General features: G+C 36.7%; 1 protein-coding gene across 1 annotated transcript in view; it reads left to right on the top strand.

Moving 5' to 3' along the window:
- The window catches only part of MORC1 (MORC family CW-type zinc finger 1), a 179,591-nt gene extending 159,591 nt beyond the window's left edge, over positions 1-20,000 (top strand). The window contains 5 exon segments of the mRNA XM_075998393.1: positions 6,303-6,390; positions 7,975-8,028; positions 17,275-17,469; positions 19,844-19,969; positions 19,971-20,000. Of these exon segments, the coding sequence (XP_075854508.1) occupies positions 6,303-6,390; positions 7,975-8,028; positions 17,275-17,469; positions 19,844-19,969; positions 19,971-20,000 (493 nt within the window).
- The last annotated feature ends 4,102 nt before the right edge of the window (positions 20,001-24,102 follow it).

Raw genomic sequence — 24,102 nt, 5'->3', positions numbered from 1 at the left:
AGTTAAGTGATATCTCATTGTAGTTTTGATTTGCATTTCCCTGATGATTAGAGATGTTGAGCATTTTTTCATATGTTTGTTGGCCATTCTTCTGTCTTCTTTAGAAAAGTTTCTGTTCAAGTCCTTTGCCTACTTTTTAATAGGGTTATTTGATTTTTTTCTTGCTGATTTTCGTGAGTTCTAAGTATATTCTAGTTATCAGCCCCTTATCGGATGCATAGGATGCAAAAATTTTCTCCCATTCTGTAGGTTGTCTGTTTACTTTCATGACTATTTCTTTGGCTGTGCAGAAGCTTTTTAGTTTGATCATGTCCCATTTATTTATTTTTGTTGCTGCTGTGGTTGCCTTTGGGGACTTCTTCATAAACTCTTTGCCTAGGCTGATGTCTAGGGGAGTGTTTCCAACATTTTCCTCTAGAATTCTAATAGTTTCATACCTTAGGTGTAAGTCTGTTATCCAGCGTGAGTTGATTTTTGTGAGAGGTGAGAGGTGTGGGTCCTGCTTTAGCCTTCTACAAGTGGCTATCCAGTTTTCCCAGCACCATTTATTGAAAAGGGATTCTTTTCCCCAGCGTATGTTTTTGTCTGCTTTGTCAAAGATTAGATGGCTATATGAGGATGGTTTTATATCAGGATTCTCACATCTGTTCCACTGGTCAATATTCCTATTTTTGTGCCAATACCAGATTTATTTAATTACTACAGCTTTGTAGTATAGTTTGATGTCTGGCATATTAATACCTCCTATTTTGTTTTTGTTGCCTAGAATTGCTTTTGATATTCGGGGTCTTCTTTGGTTCCATATAAAGCGTAAAATTATTTTTTTCTATATCTGTGAAGAATGCTGATGGGATTTTACCATGACAACTCTTGCTTTGTTTTGTTTTCCTACTGAGTAGTAACATTATTGACTAAATTCAGTAGGATGATTTTATGACTCCTAACAATGCTGATTTAGATATACTACTGGTTAAATGTCCCTTGAAATAGAACCCCAGTCACTAACTGCCTGTTGTTATGTGGTCCAGCAAAATGGTACATGTAAGTCCTCTCTTGAAAGTAATAAAGAATTCCTACTGAATTTTCCCCGTTGCTCTATTTTCCCCACAAAGACACTCATGACATTTGTATGGCCTTTTACAGAGTCTGTTTTTTTAGTTTTAGATACTGAACTTATTAAGGAAGCTGAGTTTTACTTTTTTCTTCGATGTGGAATGTTAACATTTGTGCTCATGGTTATTTGAGGAATTTAGATGTCTGAGTCTCAGTTCTCAAAGGATAGAGACAGGGAGAGGATAAAGTCCAGGATGTAGGCTCTTTCCAAATAGGGACTGATGATAGGAGGGGGCTTTCCAATCAAATCGGAGAAGTCTGTGAACAAAAGAGTGCTCTCAAATAGGTGTCATACGAGAGGGCAGCCCAAAGAGCACCACTAAATTAGTGTACTTTATTGGTTTTGTTGGGGTTCACAGACTCTTGTTGGATTTTGAGAGGCCTTTGTGGGCAAGAGGCTCTTGGCAGAGGAGAACACAACATGCCCTAGATAGAATGATATTTTTTCTTAGGACAATTACCTTGATGTTCTCATCAGTGAGTATAGAATCTTATTGAAAATAAGACTTCTCAAAGAGTAGAAGCAGGTAGGAAGAAAGAGAAAGGTAGAGGTAGAGCATGTATATGGGGGCTACAGTTTCCAATAAGGCCCAAGCTGTGGTCCTATTTGTGAGAGGAGACTGCTAAGACCTGGAGGCATGAGCGCAGTTCTGCAGCTGCCCTGGGCTTGATGCAGCATCCAGGGCTGCAGGGCTGTGACTATTACATGGACATAAGGACCCTTTCTGCTACCCTATGGGACTCAGGCCTAACACCAGTCCTGCTCCAGGAGAGAGGAAGCACTCTTGGTTATATGTAGGTCTTTACATAGGGACCCATTTTTATTAATGACACTAGGGATCCAGAGATAAGTTGTTGACAGAGCAATGAAGCCAGATGCCACATTCCTGAACATGAAGTTCTGGCCACCAAATCTGCCATAGTGCTTGGATTGGCAAGCTCACACTAGCCTGGAAATGCAACAGAAATGGGCCAGACCTCCGGTTTGCACAGGCATGAGGAGGCTGAAAAAGGCCACTTGTCTGATTGATGATCTGGATGGATGTGCCAGTATCATACTGCTGTGGTCTACAGTATAATTCCTAACAAATTGGGGATTCTCCAACTAGTTTCTTACCCTCTGTCAGTATTTTTCCAGAAGTAGTATTTAAGGTCCTCAGCTTTGAAATTGGGTAGCCATAAATTTGAATACTGGTATGTTACTGGTTCCAAGATTCAGGCCTATTAGTTGATCAGTAAGGCATGGCAGTATGTAGTAAATTATATATGTGTGTGCTTATATGCATTTGAGTAAATATGTGAATATCATTAAAATATGATGACATATCCAATAATTGGGGACATTGCTACAGGTGAATCAGGCCTTCTCGATAACAATCATTTTTGAGCCTTTATTATACTTCAGGTATTCACCCAAATATTTTTTATAAATTCCTTATTCTTACAAACTTACAAGGTTGGTATTTTCTAATATTTTTTAACAGATGAGGAAACTGAAACTTAGAGAAACTCAGTAACACATTTAAAGTCAAATGGATAATTATATGACGCCTGAGGACAGGGCTGGGGCTTAAGCCCAGGCTCCCTGATTTGGAATCCCATACTGTTAACCATATACAGTTTATGTGTTTCCCTCTCTCCGCACTATGAGACCTGGAGAAACCTGTCTCAGTGTGTGGCAGTGGAGTTTGGATGCATAGCTATTTACATTTCTTTTCTAGTTAGATAGGCATTCTTTTTCAAATTCATCATTTTCCTTATGTTTACTTGGCTAACATTTGTTCTTCATGTAAGTGTAACATTTCTATTCATTTTAATGGGTTATATGTGATGGAAGAGGGGAAAATCTGATTGAGAGTATGAAGACTTTAGAGTGTATCCACTTAATGTCATTAGGCATCGATAGAAAATTAAAGTTTCCCAGAAACCAGCTCCCTAGTGAACACGTAGACTCTTTATTTAAAGCTTAGAGTCGTCATACTGTTACTGTATCTGTTCTATTCTGTACCAGATTATGTTTTCTGTGGTGGTGATTATTTTATAAAAAATATTCTGCAGGAAAAAACAGAACACAAGGCTTTAGCAGAAACAAAATGAGCTCCTCATCTTACCAATTTTCTTTTTTGCCTTCAGCAACATGTAGTATGTTTTCTCACATTGCACCAGTGAAAACAGATTTCTTGTTTTCTTTGTTAGGTATTTGTTTTTGGTTTTTTGTACTATGTTATTTGCTATTTTATATCTGATCCACGTGTTATTCCTTGAATTAACTAGACCTTAAATTCCTCAAGAATGAAGATTGTGGCTGGCTGTGTGTGATGTGAAGGGCATTGTGGTTTTATATCCAGAATCATTCACTATATTTACCCTGCCTGTCACATGGTAAAGAGAATAGTGAGAGGTCTTTTAAGTGTGTAAAGTGTTGCCCCCACTTGGTTCACCTTGAACATGACACTGTCTTTACCTCTTCCCACAATGTCAAAGTAGGGTCAGGCTACCTCTCGTTAACTAATGCTGAGTCAATTAATTAAAAATGTAGTTTTTATTGCCCATTTTTATTACCTGATTATGTTCAGCTTAGCATTTTCCTGAGTTATATTATTTCTTGTTTTATGTGTATTAGTTTATTTAATCCCTAATTAACATAACTTCTTTGAAAACAGATTGGATTTTCCATACCATGTCTAATGTGTATAAGTATATATATATTTTAAATACTTTAAATTGAAAGAGATTAATGTAAAAAGCAGTGAATGGTATTGCTGGGTGTAAAAATATCTTCAAATATTGAGGTATGACTAAGTTGTGTTAAGTCAGTGGTCAATAAGCTGAACTGGGATCCATACTATTAAATTTTATCAAATGGCCCTAAATATTGGAATAGTATCAAATTTTGAATCACTTTCAGTAATAATAATAGCAATAGTATTAATAATACATATTTGTTATATAGTTAACTAAGTGCCAGATACTGTCCTAAGGTTTTACATATGTTAACTCATTCAAACCTTACAGAAATCCTATAAATAGATCCTTTTATTATTTCCATTTTACAGATGAAGTATGTAGAGTCTAAGTAATAATTTTCCCAGCATTATATAACTCTTAAGTGGTAGAGCTTGGATTTGAATCTTGGCAGTCTGGCCTTACAGTCCTTGCTTTTAACTGTTGAACTATATAATGCCTTGTTTCAGTTTATTGTTGTGTATGTAAACTGGATAAGGCACATTTCATTTATTTCAACTCTATAAAAGCACAAGCATGCTTTGTGTTATTTTCAATATTTAAAAATAACACTAAGTTTTTAAAAATTGCTCTTTAAGGTTTCTGCCGGTTGCTAAAGCAAAAGAAAAGGCCACTAAAATACATACACTAGCAATCGAGGTCTGCCAAAAACCATTCTTGGATTTCTAGTTTTAGAAAGTGGAGCCACGCCATTTCCATCTTATCCTAATTTTTCACTGTGTTGAAGAAGAGAGTTTTTTCAACCTCCAGTAGGAGGCTTGTTCTTCTCCTTAGCCAGGATTAGGCTAATTAACTGGGTTATTGTTTAAAAGAACAAGTGAATAACCAGGTACCTGCATAGACCCCTGCCTATGTCTACCATATCTAGAAAGAGTGAAGTTGTGTTAGTGCAAACAGAGACTTTTCTTCATGAAAAATGACTTTGTTGAGAAAAGGATATAACTATGGAGTCAAAGGGAAATGGCCATTAGCTGGAACTTTTCAAAGCTTGGCCATAATTTATAAAGAAAGTGCTGATACAGTGTTTTAGCTCACCTAGTTGACTTCTCTAAAAACTTCCAATTCAGACTTACAGATGTGGATATGGATTCTACAGAAATTCAGCTGAGATGGGCATCATAGAGAAGATCCTGGATGCAAGTAACTTTGAAAGAGATGTTTAAAATATTGATTTCTTAAATTCTTGAGAAGAGTGCCAATATGAAACAAAGACAAATTCCTGCTTTTATTGTCTATTCTGGGATAATTTGAAGCATTTGAGTAAATACTTCAAGGGAAGAGTTGTACATAGGTGGGACAAGAGTCCCATTTCCACCTCATTCATCTTCTTACTAGCCAGGGAAATAATTCTTAGGGGGGTGCGTATGTTGTATTTAATGTTTGGGCAATGCTGAAAATTTTTAATTCTTTGATTTGATTCTCCTTGTAACTATACCTGAATATTAATGCAAATAATATACAGAAAATACTAGAAATTTAAATTGTATAAGAAAGAGCTGTTTTGTTTTTGATATACCACATTTTGTTTACAACTGAAAAAATTTTGTAAGTTCTTCAGATAATATACATTAGGCTCTTGGAACACTTCAACATAAAAACACAATATACTTTTAAGATGTGGTGACTATAAATTTTTAGATTTCATATTTTCCCAGGAATGAAATATGTGTCATATAGGTGATTAATCCTAGAAAAGCTGTCACAATAGAAAAGATGGGTGCTACTGCCTTTTGGCAAAATGAAGCACCTGTCAGAACAATGACCACTGCTGTTTGGAAAGGGCAGAGTCCATGTATGATTTCTAAGAGTCCTGGAGTCCCTGACAAAAAAATACCCTGGAGACCTAAACTCTTGGTTTTCTTAGGAAATAAGCAAGTTTGTCGTCAGCCTGTTTTCTCCCAGAAAGTTTGCAATGCTGAGATCTCTGGAGAAGAGAACACTCAAGCAGGTGCAGGGCTTTTTAGGACTGGTTGGTTATGAATTGCTAGGCACCATGAGCTTTGTTAGTTGTCTGGTTTCTTTCGTGCGCTTTTTTTCTTTCAATAAACTTTTTATTTTGAGATAAATGTATATTCACATTGAGTTGTACAAAATAATACAGAGAGATCCCTGTATCCTTTACCCAGTTTCTCCGAATTTTAACACCTTATAAAACTATAGAACAGTATATCACAATCAGGATATTAATACTGATGCAGCCAAGATACAGAACAGTTCTGTCACTACAGGGGTCCCTTCTTTTGCCCTTTTATAGCCATACCCAGTCTCCCCAGTCTGTGCTCTCTGAAGAACAGTTTGTTGCCCATAGTAAAACAAAATATTTTGGGAGAACTAATATCTTTGTCAAGATGTTTAATACCTAGGGGATGAGCCTAGTTCTGACAGGTGAGTGCTACCTCTGCTGTCCTGGTATATTCCCATTTCTGCGATGCTTTTATTCCTAGGGAGATTCTTCTGTATTTTTTTCCTGAGTATCAGCTACCATCCGAATTTGACTACACATCTGTGGAAGAACTTGTAGCAAGTTCTGAGGTGAGCTGTTTCTTTTGAACTCTGAAAGAATGATAGAATAGCCTGAATTTAATCTTCAGTAAAGAAAAATATAAAATGTTACCAGTAATAGGACTCATGGTTTAGGTAAATGAAGATGGAGATCTTCATACCAAATGAGTGATTCAGGATTAAAGCTGCATTTGAAATCGTTCTGGCCATGGGATAAATAAGGTGGAGAAAACCTTACAGACTGAGACAGACAGTTGCAGATATGAAGAGCAGTATGATACAGTTCCTGACCTCCCATTCCCTCACCAAAAATAGAGTTTCTATTCCCTAGATACACTTCATCAGCCACCTGTGATGAGCTGAGCTGAGGCTTGGGTAGGTCAGCCACATTAGGTGCCCAAAGCACTAGTCTTACTAGAATCACTAAAACAGCACTGGGATAGATGAAGAAAATTGTATTCACCAAATCTGCTCTCAAGGACAGTACCCAATATGATTGGAAGGAAAGCTGTGATCTGCTACCTGGGGTGCAGAGGGTGAGCCTGAGGTCCATAGGCCATGCTTAAGTAACAGGAGCTAGTGCCCAAGTGGCTTGATCCCTACAGGGCTCTGGTGAAACTGAGTGAGGCATGCAGACCTGAGGCCAAGCAGAGCTTCTTGCAGAAGTGGAGGGGAAGAGCTGCCTGCCTGGTGTGGAAGGGTGGGAGGTCCCCTTCTCCACCTCCTGGCTCAGGGTTGTTTGTGGAAGTGATGGATGCACGTGGAAAGGCTGTCAATGAAAAGAACGGGAATTATTAATATTACAGAGGTGCCATATGCCTCCATCTAATTGAAATCCCTAATTTTCTAGTCTGTATTTATTGTTTCTGCTTCTTTGCCTTCTAGTTTCACCTCATTCTTTCCTACAGGGCTTGTGACTACTATGCTCAACTGGGACTGTTGTCATCAGGGCCACCAGTGACCTCTGCACTGACAAATGCAGTAGTCACTTCTTCCCAGACCTGACGTGTCTGAGGCACCACATTCTCCTTCTGATGCCCTTCCTTTGTGTAGCTTCCATGACAACACATTTTCCATTTCTCACTTCCCTTCCTCCCATCTTCTTCACAACATCACCTATTCTACTTGGTTTCTGAATGTTGGCATGTCTGAGGGCTCCTTCCTGGACCACTTTCTTCTCTCCATTACATGCTGCTTCTAGGTGACTTCATCTCATCTCTGACTTTAAATACGACCCCACATGCCAGACTTCCCCTCTGTGGCACACCCTTCCAAGAAATCCATACTCCAGCTGCCTTCTTGCTATCTCCCTTGAATATTTACTATGTTATCATTTAATTTTCCTTCACCTTGCTTTTTTTATCTGCAATTTTTTTAACAATGCAGTATTTATTTATGTAAGCTGCCTTAATCCTTTTATTTTGGAATGAAGGGAGGTATAATTTAGTTAATTAATTTAATTAGACCCAAGCTTAAAAGCCCCACAGTACCAATGTTAGCCAGTTCTAGGCTTTGATGCTTTTTTATACTAGATGCTTACATGATATAACTCTGTTGTAGACAGCTCATTCTCTAAAAGTTAATATCCTGTTCTATTATCATTTATGAAAACAGCTGGAGCAATGCCCAGAGCTGACAAACAAAAAGCTGAAAATGTGTTTCAACCAGGTAAGCTTCTTTTCAATATAGGAATTTATATTCTAAATGGTCCTATGTTCCAAAAAAGAAATGATATACATTTCCAAATGTTAGGTTTGGAAAGAAATCAAATTTGCATTCACTTATCAAGACTTAGATTAATGTGTGGCATATCAGATGTCATCAAGCAACACCTTTTTGAATTTTAACACACAAATGTTTCCATCATATAAAGCTTGTAAAACCCTTGGAGTAGGACTGACTATATTTTGAAAAGGAAACAGGACATAAGTCTTTAAGAAATATATCCACTGAATCCTCGAAACACTAGACTGAACCAGAAATTGTTTGTAGATGAAAGTTTTAAATTATTTCAGACAATTTGGTATCTCTCTGTGATTTTTTATTTTATCAATAGTTTTTTTAAGTTAATGATTTTTCTATTATGCAAGTATTTATAACAGTAATTAATGCTAATATAAGAAGTAAAAAGAATGTAAAGAAATTCATCCATAGTCCCAAACTATCCCAAGTTCACTGATATTAATATTTTTGTGTGTTTCCTTACAACTTTTCTATCTCTCTGGGTAGATTTTTTTTTTTTTTTGAGACAGAGTCTCACTCTGTTCCCCGGGCTAGAGTGCCGTGGCATTAGCCTAGCTCACAGCAACCTCAAACTCCTGGGCTCAAGCCATCCTTCTGCCTCAGCCTCCCAAGTAGCTGGGACTATAGGCATGTGCCAACATGCCCGGCTAATTTTTTATATATTTTTTTAGTTGGCCAATTAATTGCTTTCTATTTTTAGTAAAGATGAGGTTCTCACTTTTGCTCAGGCTAGTTTCAAACTCCTGACCTTGAGTGATCCGTGTGCCTCAGCCTCCCAGAGTGCTAGGATTACAGGCATGAGCCACTGCACCCAGCCTGGTAGATGTATTTTTAATGATCATCAACTAATGCTGTGTGTCTAGTCCTTAAAGATTTCCTGGGGAGGAGGGAGAAGAGTCCAGAGTGTGCTTCAGTTGTGCTATAGAAATTTCAAAAAAATCATATGCCTTCAACTCCTTTACTTCACACTCAAAAGAACTGGGACTCCAAGATGTGAACTTGGCCAAGCTGATGTATGGAGCCAGGATGGCCACTGTTGTAGTCTTTGTTGACACTTTACCTGTGTTTTCTAAAACCTGTCCACCAGCTGTTATCACTGGCACATACATTAGCATCTTCTTCCATGTGCTTATGCTTATAGTCATCTTCTGGGAAACTATCTTAGTGACATGCAAATCTGGAAAGACTAAGCAATGATTGGCACCTTTTGGAGTTGTGCAAAGCACAGCTGTAAGCAAAGGTACTGCCTCATCTCTTCTGTAGGTGATGGAGTACATGTGAATGAATATTGTTTTGTGAATTAAAAAGAATTGTGAAGTGAATTCTCAAAAGACATGTGATGAGGCAAACTTAAAATAAGAACTAGAACCTAAATCAGATTCTTTCTTATAAAGGCTGTATCAAACAGTATTGAAATTTTAGGGTGTGCCTAAATTTTACAACCTTGTTGATAGGCTTGCCTCTGATGTATTTGACTGAGTACCCACTGGGCTGTGATAAATACGGGCAATGAAGAGGGATTGTAGTTCTTAGTTCCCCAGTACTGTTCAACTGAAAAGAGAATTTATTTTCTGAATAATGTTTTGCTGAAAAAGCAGTAATTGAACATTTTTCAGTTTGAGGACTTCTCAACATTCTCTAACTAGAATAATAGACAAAGTTTACTTTCAATATATTTTTAACCGTTTTCCAGGGCACTAATATTATTTTCAGCAACTAGTATAAAACTGTGATTGATTGAGAGCCACTACAGCCAGGCACTGAACTAGGCCTTTTCTACATGTTACCTCACTTAACCCTCACAACTTTGGGAGGTAACTGACACTGTCTCCATTTCAGTAATGAGGAAATGGAGATTCAGAAAGATAATATTCCAGTGTCCTGATGCAAGCAAGCATCAGATTCAAGATTGGAACCCAGAATTGTCCCACTCCAAAGCTCTTTCCATTATACTACTTTTTTCATCTTTATTAATACTATATCCTTGTGATAGAGTTTTCATGTTTTACTTGTAATAAGTATATTAGCTTCTTAGCCTGTTGATGTAGAAGTATTTTTAACTTACTGGAGACTTGACATTGCATCATAAGATGTATATGGAGGAGATGCTGACAGTGAAATCTCTATGTGGGGTGTGTGTGTGGCAGGTGGGTTTGCTAAGTGCCCCACCAGGAATTGATTGTCCCAACTGAAAGTCTGTGGCAGTCAGCTTGAAGAGCTATCAGTAAGGCTCCTAGATCTTTCCATAGGTCTTCATCTACTGGTTACGGAGAAAAGAATCTCTATTCAATAAATGGTGCTGGAAAAACTGGATAAACACATGCAGAAGATTGAAACTGGATCTCCACCTTTCACCCCTCAACTCTCACAAAAGGCAACTCACAATGGATAACAGATTTAAACCTAAGGTGTGAAACCTTAAGAATTCTAGAAGAAAGTGTTTGGAAAACTCTTACAGACATTGGCCTAGGCAAAGAATTTATGAAGAAGATCCTCAAAGCAATCACAACAGCAACAAAAATAAATAAATGGGACCTGATCAAATTAAAAAGCTTTTGCATAGCCAAAGAAACTATCATTAGAGTAAATAGACAACCTATAGAATGGGAAAAAATATTTGTTTTCTACACATCCAATAAAGAGCTGATAGCAAGAATCTATATAGAAATTAAGAAAATCAACAAGAAAAAAATCAAACTACCCTATCAATAAATGGGCAAGGGACTTGAACAGAAATTTTTCAAAAGAAGACAGAATAATGGCCAGCAAATATACAAAAAAGTTCTCAACGTCTCTAATCATTAGGGAAATGCAAATCAAAACAACAATGAGATATCACCTAACTCAAGTGAGAATGGCCCTTATCAAAAAGTCCCAAAACAACAAATGCTGACATGGATGTGGAAAGACAGGAACTGCTGGTGGGACTGCAAATTAGTACAACCCCTGTGGAAAATAATTTGGAGATACCTCAAAGAGCTAAAAATAGAAATATCATTTGATCCAGCAATCCCACTACTGGGCACTTACCCAAAGGAAAAAAAGGCATTCTATATTAAAGACATCTGCACTCAAATGTTTATGGCAGCACAGGTCATAATCACAAAGATGTGGAAACAACCCAAGTGCCCATCAATACATGAGTGGATTAATAAAATGTGTTATATGTATACCATGGAATACTACTTAACTACAAAAAACAATTGTGATTTAGCACCTCTTATGTTATCCTGGATAGAGCTTGAGTCCATCCTTTGATTCACTGGTAAGTATGTTAGTCTTAGCCATGAATGATGTCCAACAAACATCACAAACATGGCATGCCCTAGGCTGCCTTCTCCTAGTGGATGGGTGCTTCCATCATCAAAATACATCTCACATGTGAGCCCTCCTCACTTGCTCCTCAGCTCCACCCTGCTTCCACTTGCCATCATCTCACCTGGATCAACTCACCCAGGAAACTCCTCTGTTCCCCCCCTACCCATGACCTCTCCAGCTGAATATTTCTCAAAGCCTCTGACAACCACTTACTTGTGTTTATCTTACCAAACTCTTCCCTGAACTCTTAGTTTCATAAGAGGAGGAACTTGCCTTCCTGGAGGCATCTTACTAATATTCACTTACAGAAAGCAGCTAGAAAGTGGGTTGCCTATATGTATGCTTAAGTCTGAGAATTGAAGCAGTATGTAGAGTTTCCTTTCAAACACAAATAAGAAACAATAAGTTATGTTGTAGGAAGAGAGTAAATATTAGCTGTAAAGGAGTTACATATGGAAACGCTTACATGGGGGTATCACACAATGGAAAAACAAGCACCACATGTACTTGCCATCAAATTGATACTAACTGATCAGCACTAAGGTGCTCACATGGTATTAGTATTCACTAGGTCAGGTGGGGGTGGGGATAAACTCACAACTAATGGAGACGGAGCAGAGTATATGGGAGAAGGGCATGCTCTAGCCCTGGCTTGGGTGAGGCAAAGGCATTACACATAACCAAACTGTTTGTACTCCTAGAGTATTCTGAAATTAAATAAATAAATAAAATTTTAAAGATTAAATTAAATTTTAAAAAAATCAGAAGAAAAAATTTTGCCAAACACTTCATACTATATTGATTTATATATGGATTTTACATAATCAGTAATCTGAAATCTTCATGTATTTTTCAGTCTTGAAGAGGATAATCTATTTCCTGGGGAAAAATAAATAAGTAAATATTTATGCTGTAAAACTCGGAAATTGGCTAACCATTAGACTGTCATACATCTGTTTATCCAAGCTTATATATGTTCTTTTATATCTGTTTCTAAATGATATTTTTCCCAATATTTACACCATCAGTAATGGAACCAGATTGTTGGGTCTTGGAGGCCAGAGTGAATAAGATAAATGTTTATTCAGCATGAACAGGTTTAGCATAGGTGATGAATACAATCTCGTTAATATTCAGGGCAAGTGGGATCCCAAGAACCAAAGCAAAATAAGCAATCAGGAGACTAGGAGTTCCTGTTGAAACTGAGATGTTGCAAGCAAAACACAGAACAATTGGAATCATGACCTCCCTAGCAATGAAACTGATTGGCCTTAAGGACTTTCTTAATGATTGGTAGCTTTAGGTGGATGTTTATAAAAATTATTCAAATCATTTCTTGAAATTCATATAGAGGGAAATTCTATACAACATACTTTAAGATGTGTACTTTTAATAAAAAAGAGCAGCATGGAAGCACAGGAGGACCCCATATTAATCACAAATTTCTTTGGTTATCTCACCAGGACCACATCAGTGGTTTTCATGACTACCATAATAGTAGTAGATGATTCATGATGGCATTGATGGTCCTACACCACCTGACCTGAAACACCATCTTTTATTCTTTCCTCTCTCGTGCCATATGCTTCACCCAAAATGGATAGCCCAGAGTTATTCCAACCTATCTACACTGGTCTACCTGTGAGCCTTTCCCCCCATGCTGTTCCCTGGAATACTCTTATCTACTCTCCTAGTCCACAGACAATGTTCAAATTGTCACACACACACCCTGCTGCTATATAGAGTTAGTCAATGTTATCGTCTAGTCTCTCCATGTGATATTAATCTTGACATCTCTGTGTTCTGAGGGAACCTTAAAACTCTAATTTACCAGTAATTGAAATTTCTGCCTTATAATAGATTATAGAATCCTTAAAGTTAGTAATCCTCTTTGTTTGATAAGTCAAATTCTGTATCCTAGTGGCATTTAATCAGTACCTTCAGATATATCTGGATCTTAATATTTGTGCATTGAATCAAAGTTGATTGTTTCTGCTGTAGTGCCTGCTTACATATAAACACTACACAAAGATTCCTGTTTGGTACAAAATCGATAGCTCTTAATAGGCCTTCCTTGCTAAATATGCAACCTTGTTAAGATTCTAGAGCTGCAAAGCTACTAGAGATCTAACTTTTTAAATTCAAGGCAGAAAATTAAAATTTCAGTTGAATATCCTTTATTTCAAATCCTAATTCAGTTTTGAATTAATAGAGTTTGGAAAGAATTCCATTTTTGATCCACCATAAATACCTCTGCAAGAGTGGGTTTAACCAGCAGAACTAAGCCTCTCGTCTTATTACAATTCTCTTATCACCTTAATTAAAATGTTAATACAACTAGATCTTCTTTTACTAGAGCTTTAAAAGTTGTCAGAATTGCTACCTTTTATAGAAATTTCCTGGAGAGGTTAGCAGACCCTCCTGGAGGGAGAAAGGCAGAAGAATAAACTAGGAAACTAGACTGTAGTATTTGAAAGAATATAGTTTACTGTTACAAAGGAGTGAACTTCGAGAGACAGAATGTGACTTTAGAATGTAATGTGCTATGTAAATGTCCTTGGTCTCATACTGTATTAATAATGTTAGGGTTTCTCTCTGGTTTTGTTTATTTACTTTTAAATCTTGCAATAACTATGAATTCATAGGAAGTTGCAAAAATAATACAGAGAAGTCTCATGTACCCATTATCCAGTTTCTTCCAGTGCTCACATTTTATGTAATTATAATGTCAAAACCAAGAAATTGAAATTAGGACAATGTGTGTATATAGTTCTGTGTCAATTTATGATATGTGTGGATTTTCATGACTACCACTGAAATCGGTGCAGAATTCCCATCACCATAAATATGTCCCTTGTGCTACCTTTTTATAGTCATATCACCTCCCCATAATTCCCGGTAACCACAATCTCTTCTCCATCTATATTTTTTTAGCATTTCAGGAATATTATAGAAATGAAATCATACATTGTGTATCATTTTACAATCGACTTTATTCATTCAGCATCACTTCAGGTCCGTTCAAGTGTGTCAATATATGTTCCTTTTTATGGACAATAGCAATATTCTTGTTTTCCATATAATGTTGTTTTTCATATTTTATATTTCTCTTTGATTTGGTTTTGGTTCGTTTTATTGTTGCTTTAATTTTTTCTAAAAATGTGTTTCCTGGCTATTTATCATTCAGGATGGCAAAAGTTATAAAATTCTGGAGTTCTGAAAATTAAGTGGCTGGTGACATAAGAACTATATGTGACACTGTCCTCCTTACTCCAACTGAGTTGAATTATTTACTCTACCTTCAGGCCAGGGGAGATGTCACTCCCTGGGTTTGCCTGCAGCCTTCCCAGAAAGCATTACAGGAAACTTCCTGGAGGAGGTGGCTGTGTCCGTAGTTGCAAGTCATCAGCTACTTGTAGGTTGAATTGAAAATGTTCAAAAGTGGATTCTCAACCGGGCGCGGTGGCTCACGCCTGTAACCCTAGCACTCTGGGAGGCTGCGGCGGGCGGATTGCTCGAGGTCAGGAGTTCGAAACCAGCCTGAGCAAGAGCAAGACCCCGTCTCTACTATAAATAGGAAGAAATTAATTGGCCAACTAATATATATATAAAATTAGCCGGGTATGGTGGCGCATGCCTGTAGTCCCAGCTACTCGGGAGGCTGAGGCAGGAGGATTGCTTGAGCCCAGGAGTTTGAGGTTGCTGTGAGCTAGGCTGACACCACAGCACTCACTCTAGCCTGGTCAACAAGCGAGACTCTGTCTCAAAAAAAAAAAAAAAAAAAAAGTGGATTCTCTTCCAAGATCTTGAATGTAGTCTAGCTTCCGAGGCAGATTGTCCTATGTTATTGAATTTTCCTCAATATAAGTGCCGCATATGTGTTATCCTGATTCCCCACTATTTAGTACTGTCTGCCAGGCCTTGGGAATGCAGAGGTGAACAAAACCAAATCTTTTGTACATGAAGGTTACATTCTAGAGGGAAAAACAGATAAAAAAAAAAAGTATAAATAAAACATTACGCAGAGACACAATGATATATGATAAACTTGTAAATAAACATATGATATGGTGTGTCATAAAATAACTGCAAGGCCAGGTAATAGACAGAGGTGTATTAATATATTGGGGTGGTGTGTCAGGTGCAGCGGGCAAGGAATATCTGAGAATGTGTTGTTTCAACACAGACCTAAGGCAAGGAGTGAGCCTTGTGCAGATCTGGGGTTGAACTTACCAAACAGAAAAAACAGCAAGAGCAATGGACCTGAGGCAGGAATGGGCTTGATGTGTTCCTAGAATAATGAGGTCTAGAATTCGGGAAATAAGGTAAGAATAGGCAGAGCCAGGTCAGGGATTTCAGTCTAATTCTTGGTGGCCCCTATAGCTTCAAGGCAGTTTAAGACTCTGAAAATCTAAGATTTCTTTGCAGGACAGCCTATAAATCTCACAATTAGTCTCACTTTTAACAGACTACTACTACCACTACCACTATTGTACATACAGGCGCACACACACAGACACACAGTGCCAATGTGGAGGTCAGTTTGGGTCCCTGCTCCCAAATATGTCTCTCAATTAATAGTACATGAAAAGTACAAACAATCAAGGGGTAAGTTATAGACATAAATCCAAGTCAAGTACTCTAAGTCAGGACTTTAATTCTCTTTAATATGATGAATAATCCATACCCTTTCTCCCTGAAGATATAATATTTGCAAACTTGTATTATCTCATGCTGTAGACTAGGAAGTTCTTGAGGGCAATGACTGTATTTTGCAACTATAATTAAATTCACTGATTTCGAATGAGGAAGTAGTTAGTGAATATTTATTTAATAGAACTTCCTATATGTAGGGGTTTTTCTTCCTTGTTTTAAGGATTTTATAGGAAGAAAAGAAACTCATGAAGTCCATGAGTGCTAAAGGGAATGATCTGGACAGTCGGGGAAGGGTCTGCCTGTAGTCAGTGTGGTGGAGGGTGGCAAAACAAGTTGAGTAGGCCCAGAAGACAAACAAAATTTCCTTACAATTTTCCTGGCAACTCAGTCATATCAGAACACAGAAATATCCCTATTACAGAAGCATTCAAATGTTTATCAAAATAGGATTTGCCCTGTATCTCTTTTCTCAGAAGATCCTTTGGCCTTCTCAAAATGTTGATTCAAGCAGTTAATGTCATTGTGAACTTGCAGCATTTGGCATATCCATTACCTCTTTGTACTTCATGAGTGCTTCAGGCACAACGTGAGATTTTGGAAAACAACCAAGATTCTTGAATTAGTAAGGGTCGTATGCAAAACTGTCCGTATTCTTTATATCAGCATAAGGAACCCAAAGAGAGGAAGAGGAATTCCTCTTACTGTAGCTTTTGCGCTTTATAGACACTATAGACTTGAATTATAAATAACACTACATCATCTGCCAAGACAGCCCCAAGTGGCTGGCTGTTCTCATTGCCTGTGAGTTACTGGGACTGTGGAGAGAGGGTCCCAGACACCTACCCACTTTGTACCTTGAATAGTCTAATACCACTATTGGGAGAACAAATTGAACCTCTATAGGGTTCCTTCTTTATACTAAAGGCAAAGTGACTCCACCTTGCAGTGCCTCTCTCATCCTTATATTATAATTACTGGAACATTGTACATTTTTCCTCCTCTCTCCCTCTTCCATAAGATTGTAAGTTCCTTAAGGGTATCAACATGTCTTATATTTAGACTACATGTTGCACTTCAAGTATAGAGTTGACACTTGGCATGTATGTACAGAGTTGGAATATAAAATTGCCTTGTGATATTGGGGAGAAAAGTAATATTTTTAAAAAGTACTAAAATTGTTTTCAAAAACATTTCCAGATTCAGAATATTTACATGGTCCAATATGAAAAAAGACTAAAGAAAAAAATGCAGTCCATTATCTATGAAGCAAATAAAAGAGGGGTACTTAATGAAGTTTCTCTGGGGCAATGTGAAGAGAAAAGAAAAATTACTGAGGATAAACTGAAGAATCTTCGTGTTAAACTGGCAGTATTGTTGCAGAAACTTCAGCTGGTGAGTGATGAGATTTTGTTTGAGTAGTATGAATATATTCTGTGGAAAGAACATTTAGCTAGCTAGCTTTCTCTCCTGATATTGTCTTTCACTTACTGACCTTGGCCAAGTTACTTAATTCAGCCCTTACTCTTTCTGTAAGGATATTGAAATCATAAGTAAATAAACTTGGAATGTATATATTAATACTAGAACATTTTTTAAATTCCTGTTCTTTTTTATCTTAAAAAATTTAGAATTTTTGCTTGTACTGTTGGTATAGAATCACCACCCTCAGTGTCTTCTCAATATCATGTGTCCAGTAGGAAAATGTTTCCAGTTTTTTCTGACAGCAAAATATTTTAATGTATTTTTTATCTTAATGCATAAATAAAGATAAACCCTTCTAATCTTATAGGAGAGATTGGAGAAATTGGGAAATGTCGTGTAAGTATGGATTGCTGTCAGTTTTGTTTGCATATTTTTATGCATAAATTGAGCTTCTCTGATAGATTGAACTAGTGAGGAAGGATCCATTTTTTACAGTACATAGAAATGCTGGATAGAATGTAATGATATTTAAAGTGTGTGTGAAACACACACACAAAACACACACACACACACACACATATAGTCAAAGATGAAAAATCTTTCTGTAGATGCTAGAAGTAAGTTAAGAAATCCAAGCCAGAACAGTGAGCCTATTTCATACTAATTGTTTTTATACAAAGGAAATTGTATGTGTGCTTCTATCAATAATACCACTTCATCCAGTTGGTAGGGTTTGTTTATTACGATAAGAGTGGAATTTGAGTGACGCTCCCTTCGGTTCTTACGGCTGTGAAGGATGGCAAATGTTTTTATATAATAAAAGGTCTGGTGTGGAGCCTGATAAATGGTAGAGCTTCAGTGATGATTATTGTTTCACTAACCAGAAAAAATAGAAGGACCAAAAAAAATTTATATCATAGAAATTGAATACCACTTTCTATCAAAAGAGTTCATAAAAAGTATTGGCTTTCATAACAGCAAATCTTTGCTTGGCTAAGAAAAAATGGAAGAGTAATCATTTTCTGTGGCAGACCCCTGGGTTCTCCCAGACTATCCAGAGTAATTATACTAATTTAAATTGCTTTATTCACAAAGTTTGCTAGGAAGGTAAAGGGCTTTAGCCAGCAGAGTATGAAACTCTTTGCCTAGTCTTAGAGGAGAGGTACTGAAAGGGCTCCTGTCCGAATATATTACTCTCATCTCCCCACTTGAAATTTCCCCTTCACTGTCTCTAATTGCCAGAGCCACTGCAGTAGAGTAGAGCAGAGGATAGAGATAAAGGATCCAAACCAGAGAGAGGGGTGCAGACACATGAGGAAGACGAGCATAAAATCAACCTAATCTCCTGGGGAAAGTTTAGTCTGCCAGACAAAGAATAATAGCAAAAATATTAAGACTATACCTAACAGGCTAAGTGGTCAGTGTCAGGAAGGGGCACAGGGCCTGCTTCAGGGTCAGTGAATACTTGGACATCTAGGTAAACATTAACATCATGGAAACCCATCTGAAATGGGACCCCATTGCAAAGCTGGACTCAATATAATTCAGACTTATTAGAGGACTGAGCAAATCTAAGAGGGAATAAAGCAGAAGCACATTTTATAGAACCAGAGAAGAGACAAGGAGACAAAGATGGTGGTGCTGGGCAGTTAGTGGGAACAGTAATAAAGCTGGGTTTGGTTCTGATAGGTCCTTCCTAAAAATTCTTTTCTGCCTCAGTTCAGTTGAGCTAGTTGACCGCATGGTTGGTACTGAGGGAGTGAGTTTTAGATCAGTAAAGAGGGAGTATATATCTAGCTGTCCCATGGACCAAGAAGCTCAGGGAAGGAGAGCAAATTTGCACCAGCAGGGAGCTGGGGAAAAAGGAGAGGGGAGAATGGAGAGGAGGAGACAGATCAGGACAGCAAGCCAGGGGTGAGGGAAAAGATGCTTCAATGGAAAGAGAAGAAATAGAGAAGTCAAAATTTGCCTACTTGTCTGTTTTTGCCTACAAAGGTAAAGATTCATAAATTTTAAAAATGGGAGATAAGAGACTATACAGCAGAAGGATGAGATTGAGGTAAGGGGGCCTTAAGAAATGACAACTCATTAAAAATCAGGGAGGAAAAAAACCAGTTAAACTAACATCCACTAAAGAAAAAAAAATGATCCGAGTTCCTAACCACTTGTGAAAATGAAATGAGATTAAGCGAGAAAACACCTTGAAAAGTTAAAAGCATGAATCAAATGCAAGATGGGTTTTCTTGGTAAGTGATTCATGGGTAAGACTGTTAGGGGGCCACCCAGATTACAGGAATAAACTGCAGCTTCTTTCCCTGGTTTGATTGTTGCTTCTCTTTTCTAGGGTGGTCCCGCAGATGACCTGGAGCAGATTGACAGTTATTTAGAAGCTTTGCTTAAAGAAGATAATCTCCTTTTCCAGAACACTTTAAATAAAGTAACTGTAGATGTAGGACATAGTCTTCCTTTAGGAAAAAAATGAAAGAACTTCTCAAAATTAAAACTCAGAAAATATATTCCCTTTTAAAAATTCTAATAAGAAAATTGGAAAATTATTTTCAAAAATTTTTCCTTTTTTGTTATTGTCAAGTTCACACAGTTTAACTCTAGGAAAATTGTATACTTCAGAAATGGAGACTGATTTACAATTTATATATCCCTAATCCTATTTTGTAACTCTTCATTGTCTCTCAGAAATAATTTCTAAACTCCTCCAATTCCCATGTGAGCTACCAATAAAAATGAAAATGTCACTCAAGCTTAATTTTGTTTTTACTTAAAAAATTGGAAAACTTGAAAATAGTGGTTTTCAAAATCAGTATACAAAGGACTGCAGAATCACCTCCTCTTGAAATGATATTCAAAAAGAAAGACATTATGCTCTTTCTCCACTATAGCCAATACTCAGTAAAGCAGAAAATATCATCCTCCAAAAAACTTTCAGATATAGTTTATGTTATAATTTTATTTAGTCATAGTAAAAGAATATACCTCTCAAGCATAATATGTATGTATATTACACATAAGTAAAATTTATGTTTTTATACTTTCCTTGATAACTGGTTGTTTTGTTTGTTTAGAAATGTCTGAAACTTTGGACAAAAATAATAAAACGTTCAATATTCGTTTGTAGTATTGTATAATTTTAATTTATGTATATGCACATAGTACAAAATTCAGAACATGGGAAACAGAATATAGTGAAAACTCTTTGTCCCATTCTTGTCTTTAGCCTCTTTCTTTCTTCCTTCCTTTCTTCTCTCTCTGTTTTTCTTTCCTTCCTTCCTTCCTTCCTTCCTTCCTTCCTTCCTTCCTTCCTTCCTTCCTTCCTTCCTTCCTTCCTTCCTTCCTCCCTCCCTCCCTCCCTCCCTCCCTCCCTCCCTCCCTCCCTCACCTCCCTCCCTCCCTGTGTAGATGTGTTAAATGGATATATTGCATAGTGGTGAAATGTGGGCTTTTTGTATAGCCCTTATCTGGTTAGTGTACATACTACCCATTAGGTAGTTTCTCCTCCCACACTCCTCTCCCACCCTCTTACACTTCTGAGTCTCCAAAGGCCAATGTATTCACTGTGTCCATGTATACTCATAAATTAGTTCCCACTTATAAATGAGAACATGTGGTGTTAGACTTTCTGTTTCTTAGTTATTTCACTTAAGATAATGGCCTCCATGAGTGAGTAGTATTCCATGGATCTGTGTCTGTGTGTGTGTGTAACGTGTACCACATTTATTTTATTCAATAATCAATTAATGTATACTCAGGTGGGTTCCATATCTTTGTTATTGTGAGTAGTGCTGTGATAAACATATGTGTATGGATATCTTTTTGATATAATGGTTTATTTTCCTTTGAATATATACACAGTAGTGGGATTGCTATATCAAATGGTAGATCTATTTTTAGTTCTCTGAGGAATCTCCATACTGTTTCCATAGAGGTTGTACTAATTTACATTACTACCAACAGTGTGTAAGTGTTCTCTTTTTCCACATCGTCTCTAACATCTATTATTTTTTTACGTTTTAATAGTCATTCTAACTGGACTAAGATGGTATCTTATTGTGGTTTTAATTTGCATTTATCGGATGATTAGTAGGAAAAACTCTCTTGGACATTGCCCTAAGCAAAGAATTTATGACTGAGACCCCAAAAACAAATGAAACAAAAATAAACAAATGGTACTTATTAAAACTAAAGAGCTTCTGCCCAGCAAAAGAAATAATCAACAGAGTAAATAGCCTACAGAATGGAAGAAAATATTTGCAAACTGTGAATCTAGCAGAGGACTAATGTCTAGAATCTACAAGGAATTCAAACAACTCAGTGACAAAAAACCAAATAACCCCATTAAAAAGTGAGCAAAGAGGCTGGGCATGGTGGCTCATGCCTGTAATCCTGTCACTCTTGGCGGCTGAGGTGGAAGAATTACTTGAGCTCAGGAGTTTGAAACCAGCCTAAGCAAAAAGAGCAAGACCACTCTACAAAAAGACCCCTCTACAAAAAGTAGAAATTCGCCAGGTGTCGTGGCACATGCCTGTAGTCCCAGCTACTTGGGAAGCTGAGGCAAGAAGATTACTTGAGTCCAGGAGTTTGAAGATGCCACTGCATTTTACCTGGATGGCAGAGTGAGACTCTGTCTCAAAAAAAAAAAAGTGGGCAAAGGACACGAACAGACATTTTTAGCCACTTAATTACTCTTTTCAAGAGGCATGCTTTTACTAGTTACTCATAAATTCATTCCCAATCAATGTGCATAAAACCATATGAACAATTACAAAGCTATAAATAAGGATGTAATAGCATTCAAAAGATGCTGTTGTTTTTTTCCACTCAGTATGCCTTAAAAATCATTCCCTATCAGGATCATGTAATAATAAACAGTACATGGAATAGTATACATGTACTGAGAGATAATGAAATAATCTCTCAGTATCTTTAACTGTTCCTTATTATTCTATTCTATGGAAATAGTGGACTTATTTATTCCCTTATCAATGACTATTTTGGTTTTTCAGTTCTTTTGGATTTACGTGTACACAACAGTGAATATCTTTGTAAATTTGTTCATTTCACACATGTACCTGTCAAGTATCTTGGAAGATGAATTGCTGGGTCAAAGGGTTCATACATATTTTATTATTAATAGATGTTGCCTAATAGCACTCCATAAAAATTTTATTAACATATACTCCTATAGCAATGTATGAGTGTCTGTTTCCTCTCATCTTCATCTGCTCAGTGAATTATCAAAATTTCTTATCTTGCTGATCAAATGACTATATCCTTCTCATTTTACTATACATTTACTGTAGTTGTATTGTGCTATATCCTTGTAGTTTTACTGTACATTTCTAATATTTTGAGTGCAGTTGAGCATCTTATATGTTTAAAAGTCATTTGAATTTTAAAATTTGGCCTTTATCCATTTTCCTGTGATGGTAGCTATTTTTCTTACTGGTTTTTGTAAGAACTATTTTTCATATTAGGGAAATTGTCTTTTTTATACAATATATTTTACAAATATTTTCTTTAAAATTTTATTTTTTATGTTTTTATAGTGTTTTGATTCATGTGAGATTTTTAAAATATTTTAGTTTAACGGTCTTTTGTTTATGGCTTCTGTAATCATATTTTTTTCTAACTATATTTTTGCACCCTTTAACCATCCCCACTTTATCTACCCTGCCCCTCCCCACTCCCCTTCCCAGCCTCTGGTAACTATCATTCTATTCTCTGTCTCCATGAGATCAATTGTTTTTAATATTTAGCTCCCACATATGAGTGAGAACATGTAAGATTTGTCTTTCTGTGGTTGGCTTATTTCACTCAATATAATTTTCTCCAGTTCCATCCGTATTGTTTCAAATTACAGTATTTTGTCCTTTCTGTGGCTATATAATATTCCATTGTACATATGTACCACAATTTCTTTATCCATTCATCCATTGATGGACACTTAGGTCGATTCCATGTAATCATATTTAAAGAGGACTTTTCCATGCTAAAATTATAAAACAATTTTATTTCTTATAGTGATGTTAATAATTATATTGTTAAACCTTTGATTCATCCAGAATTTATTTGGGACTAAGAAGTAAGTCACAAATCCAACTTTGTGCATGTAGATGTGTGTGTGTATATTTTCAGATGGCCAAGGCATCATCCCAGAATTACTAATTGAAAAATGAATCCTTTCCCCACTGATCTGCAATGCCACATTTATTGCATGTTAAATTTCTATTTGTATTTGAGCCTAATTCTAAAAAAAGAAAAAAATATATCTATTTTTTTTTAATTGAGTGTTCCATCTTTTGTTATGCCAGACTCATGTTTCAGTAGGGCTAATTAATTTTATTTTTCAGTATTTTCCTGTGTATCTTTGCATGTCTAATTCTCATTTACCCTTAGAATTAGATTTTAAGTCACCACCCCTCAAATTTTATTTTCTTAGGTTTGGGGTGATAGTATAAATACAAAATCGACATGTTTTTTGATACCAAGTCGTTTCCCTAAGTACAAAATATGCCTTTTTGCATGCTGAAGTCTTCATTGGTTGCTCTGTAGTACCATTAAAAAATTTTCTTTAAATACATCTTGCAC

Source organism: Microcebus murinus, chromosome 1 (assembly GCF_040939455.1).
Source record: "Microcebus murinus isolate Inina chromosome 1, M.murinus_Inina_mat1.0, whole genome shotgun sequence".
In the NCBI taxonomy this organism is placed as follows: Eukaryota; Metazoa; Chordata; class Mammalia; order Primates; family Cheirogaleidae; genus Microcebus; species Microcebus murinus.
Note: the sequence above shows the minus strand (reverse complement) of the source record. Positions and strands in the feature narration are given on the sequence as shown.